The 6,027-nt window shown below is 47.1% G+C and overlaps 1 protein-coding gene across 2 annotated transcripts; it reads left to right on the top strand.

Annotated features, from left to right (window-relative positions):
- The first annotated feature begins 4,266 nt into the window (after positions 1-4,266).
- Positions 4,267-5,609, top strand: LOC148773534 (EKC/KEOPS complex subunit LAGE3-like). 2 transcript variants are annotated; one of them, XM_088833944.1, is made up of 3 exons: positions 4,267-4,658; positions 4,966-5,088; positions 5,295-5,609. In XM_088833944.1, exons 1-3 carry the CDS (start codon positions 4,267-4,269, stop codon positions 5,422-5,424), a joined length of 645 nt encoding a protein of 214 aa, XP_088690070.1. In that variant the 3' UTR covers positions 5,425-5,609. The 2 variants fall into 2 exon arrangements, with proteins under 2 accessions (XP_088690070.1, XP_088690071.1); XM_088833945.1 differs by having other exon boundaries at positions 4,267-4,607; positions 4,963-5,088.
- The last annotated feature ends 418 nt before the right edge of the window (positions 5,610-6,027 follow it).

Here is a 6,027-nt window from a genome sequence, read left to right on the forward strand (position 1 = left end):
TTCTGACTCATGAACCCATGGTATATTTCTCCGTCTATTTGTGTCATCTTTGATATCTTTCATCAGTGTTTTACAATTTTCTGTAGGTCTTTTAATTCCTACTCAGATATATCCCTAAGTATTTTATTTTTTTCTTTGCAACGGTGAATGGAATTGTTTCCTGTATTTCCCTTACTGTGTTCTCATTGTTAGTGTATAGAAATGCAAGAGATTTCTACGTGCTAATTTTATATCCTGCAACTTTACTATATTCATTGATTAGCTCTAGTAATTTTCTGGTGTGTTCTTTAGGGGTTTTGATATAGAGGATCATGTTATCTGCAAACAGTGAGAGTTTCACTTCTTCTTTTCCTTTCTGGATTCCTGTTGTTTCTTTTTCTTCTCTGATTGCTGTGAATTAAAATTCCAAAGCAATGTTGAGTTTCCTTTCAGCTTCCTAACTTTCCTTCCAAGGAGTAAGCGTCTTTTAATTTCACAGCTGCAAACAGCATCCGCAGTGATTTTGGAGCCCCAAAGAAATAAAGTCTGACACTGTTTCCACTGTTTTCCCATCTATTTCCCATAAAATTTTCCTGTAGTTGACATCTAATCTTACCACATTGCGATCTGAATCGATGCTTGAAAGGATTTCGGTTTTTTTGAATTTACCAAGGCTAGATTTATGGCCCAGGATGTGATATATCCTGGAGAATGTTCTGTGTGCACTTGAGTAAAAGGTGAAATTAATTATTTTGGTGTGAAATGTCCTATAGATATCAATTAGGTCTAAGTGTTCCATCGTACAATTTCACATTTGTGTTTCCTTGCTAATTTTCTGTTTGGTTGATCTATCCATAGAGGTGAGTGGACTATTAAAGTCTCCCTCAATTATTGTGTTACTGTTAATTTCCCCTTTCGGAGTTTTAGCATTGACCTTACATATTGCGGTGCTCCTATGTTGGATTATTTTCTTGTTGAATTGATCCTTTGATCATTATGTAGTGTCCTTCTTTTTCTTTTTCCACGGACTTTATTTCAAAGTATATTTTATCTGATATCTCTTATCTGTATTGCTACTCCTGCCTTATTTTGGTCTCCAGTTGCATGAAATACCTTTTCCCAGCACTTCACTTTCAGGCTGTATGTATCCCTTGGTTTGAGGAGGTCTCTGTTGGACAACATATATAGTGCCCTTGTTTTCATATCCATTCAACCAGTCTTTGTTTTTGGTTGGGGCATTCATCCCACTTACATTTAAGGTAATTATTGGTGAGAGTGATCATGTTGCCTTTTACTTTGTTGTTTTTGGTCCGAGTTTATACACCTTATCTGTGTTTCCTGTCTAGAGAAGACCCTTTAGCATTTGTTGATGAGCTGGTTTGGTGGTGCTGAATTCTCTCAGCTTTGCTTGTCTGTAAAGCTCTTGATTTCTCCTTCATATTGGAATGAAATGCTTGCTGAGTAGAGCAATCTGGGTTGCAGTGTTTTCACTTTCATCACTTTAAGTATGTCGTGCCATTCACTCCTGTCCTGAAGAGTTTCCATTGAAAGATCAGCCATTATCCTTATGGGGAACCCCCTTGTGTGTTATTTGTTGCATTTCCCTTGCTGCCTTTAATATTTGCTCTTCGTGTTTGATCTTCACGAATCTGATTAATATGTGTCTTCTGGTGTTTCTCCTTGGGTGTATCCTGTTTGGGACTCTCTGGGTTTCTTGGACTTGGCTGGCTATTTCCTTCCCATTTTGGGGAAGTTTTCAACTATTACCTCCTCAAGTATTTTCTCATGGCCTTTCTTTTTGTCTTCTTCTGGGACTCCTATGATTTGAATGTTGGGGCATTTACCATTGTCCCAGAGGTCTCTGAGGTTGCCCTCAATTCTTTTAATTTTTCCCCTCTCTGCTTCATTTATTTCCACCTTTCTATCTTCCACCTCACCTATGAGTGATGACCCTGCGGGACAGGATGGGTAGGGAGTTGGCAGTGGGATTCAGGATGTGGGACACATGTACACCCATGGCTGATTCATGTCAATGTATGGCAAAACTTACTTCACGATTGTAAAGTAATTAGCCTCCAATTAAAATAAATAAAAAATTAAAAAAATAGAAAATCCAAAAAATTTGCGAAAATAGAGGAAATTAATAAATTTCTTGAAAGACACAAATTCCCAACACTACCTCAAGAGGAACGTGAAAACCCTAAATATCCCTAAATCTATCAAATATATGGAACAGAAAACTCCAGGCCCATGTGACTTAACTAGTGAATGCTATGAAACGCATGAAGGAGAAATATCACCATGCGCATACAAATTCTTACATAGAGGAGAGGACACAGTTCTCAAACCATTTTATGAGGCTAGCCTGAAACAAGACTAAACCCGGATGAAGACATTGGAAGAAAAGAGAACCATAGACCAATATTCTTCATTAAGCACAAAAAATGAAATGTTAGCAAGTTTAATCCAGCAATATATAAAGCATTATGACCAAATGAGATCTATTCCAAGAATGAAAGTTTGGTTATGCATTAACAAATCTTCAACCAGCACTATTCATCATGTGAAGAAAACACAGGAGACACACCATATGATCATTCTGATAGATACCACAAAAGCATTTCACAATGTTCAAGAACCACTACGATAAAAACTCTTCAAAAACTACAAACAGACTTTCTTAATGTGGTCAAGGTCACCTACACAATTACAACTACCATGATAATGGAGAAAAATCTAATCCCTCCACTGGGGGTGGGGAAGGCTGCTGGCCTTGGGTTTGGAGGGCCGCTGAGAGTCCTATCCAGCCAGGGGGTGAGAATCAAGCGGCCTCATGGAAGTACCTGCCCCCTCCTCGGGCAGTGGCCCAGATCCCGTCACCTCCCATGGAACCAGTTGTTCCTGGGTGACGCACACCACCTCCCAGGCAGTGGTGCCCCAGCCCCTTCATCACCCCCAGCTGCACTGTGTCTGTTGAGTTGACCCCTTCCAGACACGGAAGTAGACTAACACCAGCAGGCCAGCAGACACTAGGTCACCTCTAGGTGAAGGCAACCTTCACGTCCAGCCCTCCAGAGAGCTGCCAGACTTTGTTCCTCGAGAGGGAAAGCCCATGAGAGTTGTGCGAGCAGAGGCCATGTGACTAGTGGTGTCCTGGTGGGCACTACCATTCCGACAGCCCTTGTGTGCAGCTGCTCCCACTGATCTTTCTGGCAGGCCTGCGATAAGTCCCCAGCCTGAAGTCCCTGTGTCTCTGTGCCTGGAGCCCCAAGATGCCCAGGCCCATGCCATCGCCAGTGAGTCCAAATGCAGTCCTCGCTTCCCTCCCCAGTCGGCCAAGCACAGCCCACTCCACATCCGTAATCTCGGCACTCCAGGACACGGTCCTGTCCACCACCATGCAAATGTGCCTACGCATGAACATAAGCACGCAGAGATGCCAAAGTGCATGCCTCTGACACGTGCTCTTTCACACAGACACACACACCCCCATGTGCAAGACCCTGTGCACAAGAACACGTACACTCCCATGTGCATGCACCTGACCACATTCTCTCTCACACACGTTCACGCACCTGTGTACACGTTCTCTCTCTATTTGGCACGTGCACGTGTGCGCACACACACAGACATGGACAGGCCCATGCCCTTGTGCATGAACCTGCCTAGACACACACGAATGCACACATGAGCCACGTGTGAACACCAGGGGTACAGACCAGGCATGAACCAGTGGTGCCTGACTTCCTTCCGGAAGTCGATGACAGGGACCTGCGCTCAGCAGGATGGTCACCTGTGACCTCGACCAGGTTGGCAGCGGCACAGACATGGAGGTGCACAGGGACTGGGGCTCACTTGGAGTTTACAGGCTTGGACCAGAAACAGTCCTGTATGCTGAAGAGGGGGGCGGGGTCTGTTTGAGCACACGCAATGAGGAGCTGGCGCCCACACACCCAGGGGCCACACCGCTAAACCATTTAGCAGGTTTCCAGGCCTGAGGCAGGACTGACTTACAGTGTCCAAACCACCTGGGTGTGCATCTGCAAAGGCGCTTGTGGGCGACACGGCACACTACTGCATGAAGTTTCAGCAGGTTCACCCATTGCCCGAGAGCCTGCAATTATCGCGAGAACCAATGGTTGGTGGGAAACAATCGTGAGGCGGTAACCAGGGTATCTGAGCGCAGGCGCTCTGCCTATGGTGAGCTGCAGGACCGCTCTGTAGGGCTGTGATCTGTAGGGCCGGTTGAGTCTTTCCCGCCGCTGAGGGAGGGGGAGGGGATTCAAGATGGAGTCTGAGGCACACAGTGGAGGAGCCACCAGGGCAGCCAATGAAGAAGAAGGTGACGTGGCCTTGGCAGCGGGCACAGCACCTGGCAGCCACAGCATGTCAGGTGGTGTTGGTGGCCACGCTGACCCTGGCGTCCCACCTGGCCCTGGTGACGCCCTCAGTCATGGCGATCCTGGTGGTCCCGCCGACCTGGCTGATCCCAGAGTCCTCAGCGCTGCAGGAGAGTCAGGTGGTGCAGCCAGTGCTATTCCACAGATCCCGGGGGCACCCCACACTCCAGGGCCTGGTGGAGATGCTGCACCTGGAGCCACCGTTCAAAGAAACCGAGCTCTCCAGTTGTATCCTATTCCAGGATCCCCGCTGGGCCAGTTGGCCACGGGGGTCAGGGTGTCGGCTACTGGTGGTTTGTGGGGTTGCTGCTGGTGAGGCCTAAAGTGTAGGAGGAGGGTACTCTGGGGAGTTGTAATGTATGGGTCAGGGGTTGTTTAGCCGCCAGGGGAAGATAGGAAAAGCAACCTGAAGAGAGACAGAGGGCCGGGTGCTGATATCCAGGCGGTCCTCAGGGTATAGTCTGGGAGTTCCGGACATTCTAGGCAGCGTCCTTGTGGGAGAAGGCAGGTCTCAGTGAGCAGGGAGCCTGACATATAGGCAAAATGAGAAATGCGGATGATGCCTTAACCATATCTAAACCAGCAGCCTCAACGTGCTTTTCTCATCGCACGCAGAGGCCGATATCGCCCGCTATATCCTGAATCAACGTACTCAGCTGCGAGGGCCGATTCGGAAGAAGCTCAAAATTAATGGCCGCGTGCTGGTTCTGTAAGTTCTAAAGCGGGCTGGGCCGGGGCGGGGGTGATGGGTGGTGGCCAGGGCCAGTCTGGGCCCAGGAGGAGCCACAATGGAGGGTTAAACCTCAAGGAAAAGTGTGGTGGTTTGGGCTTGTCGGTGTGCGGGAACAGAGGGAGGACATGCTCCTCTTCCTCCTTCTCGGCGGGAACTTGAATTTCACTTTTGCTCCCTTTTAGCCGATTGACTGCTGAAGACTCAGGCCTGCTCCAGAGGTCTGCAACTTTCTGTCAGGAGCAGCTTTCCCTGATGATGCGGTCCTTGCAGCACTTTGGGGCCCCCGTTTCTCAGCACGGAAGAGGGGTGTAAACCTAGCCTATGTGCCCTAGCCTCAAGTGTCCTTCCACAGGGCATTGCTTTCTGCAGTAGTTTGATTTGGCTTCATCTTATGCTTAAGGTGCAGCTTGGAGGCTCAGTGTCTCCATAGTTTGTTTGGTGATTATTAACTGCAGAAAATAAAACTGAGCTCCTGTGCTGTCTCTGACTTTATTTTTAGCTTCTGCACTTCCTCATACTGCATTTGTCTTTCAGTTGAAGAGGAGGTTCTGAGATTTAGATATTCAAGGAGTACAACGTAATTGAAGACAATGGAAGAAGTGGGAGAATAAGAAAGCAGTATAGTGTCATTCAGTCTTAACTTTGGAATATGTTCTCATTTTATACTTATATTAAATATTAAGATAAATCACCAGAGGCCTTCCCTGGTTGCTCAGATGGTAAAGAGTCTGCCTGCAGTCGGGTAGACCCGGGTTCAAGCTCTGCGTTGGGAGTATCCTCTGGAGAAAGTAATGACATTCCACTCTAGTATTTTTGCATGGAGAAATCATGGACAGTGGATCTTGCAGGCTACAATTCATAGGGGTGCAAGAAGTCAGACTGCACAGAGCAAGTGCACTTTTCACTTTTCTTATA

The sequence above is a fragment of the Moschus berezovskii genome, chromosome X, assembly GCF_049115385.1.
Source record: "Moschus berezovskii isolate FMDL1 chromosome X, NW_MosBer_1.0, whole genome shotgun sequence".
NCBI lineage: Eukaryota > Metazoa > Chordata > Mammalia > Artiodactyla > Moschidae > Moschus > Moschus berezovskii.

What these genes read in the sequence shown, in the direction of transcription:
- LOC148773534 (XM_088833944.1), top strand. Translation starts at nt 4,267, where the DNA reads ATGGAGTCTGAGGCACACAGTGGAGGAGCCACCAGGGCAGCCAATGAA. An exon ending in TTGGCCACGGGGGTCAGGGT is followed by an intron (nt 4,659 to 4,965) that starts GTCGGCTACTGG and finishes CTAAACCAGCAG; the next exon opens with CCTCAACGTGCTTTTCTCAT. An exon ending in AATGGCCGCGTGCTGGTTCT is followed by an intron (nt 5,089 to 5,294) that starts GTAAGTTCTAAA and finishes GCTCCCTTTTAG; the next exon opens with CCGATTGACTGCTGAAGACT.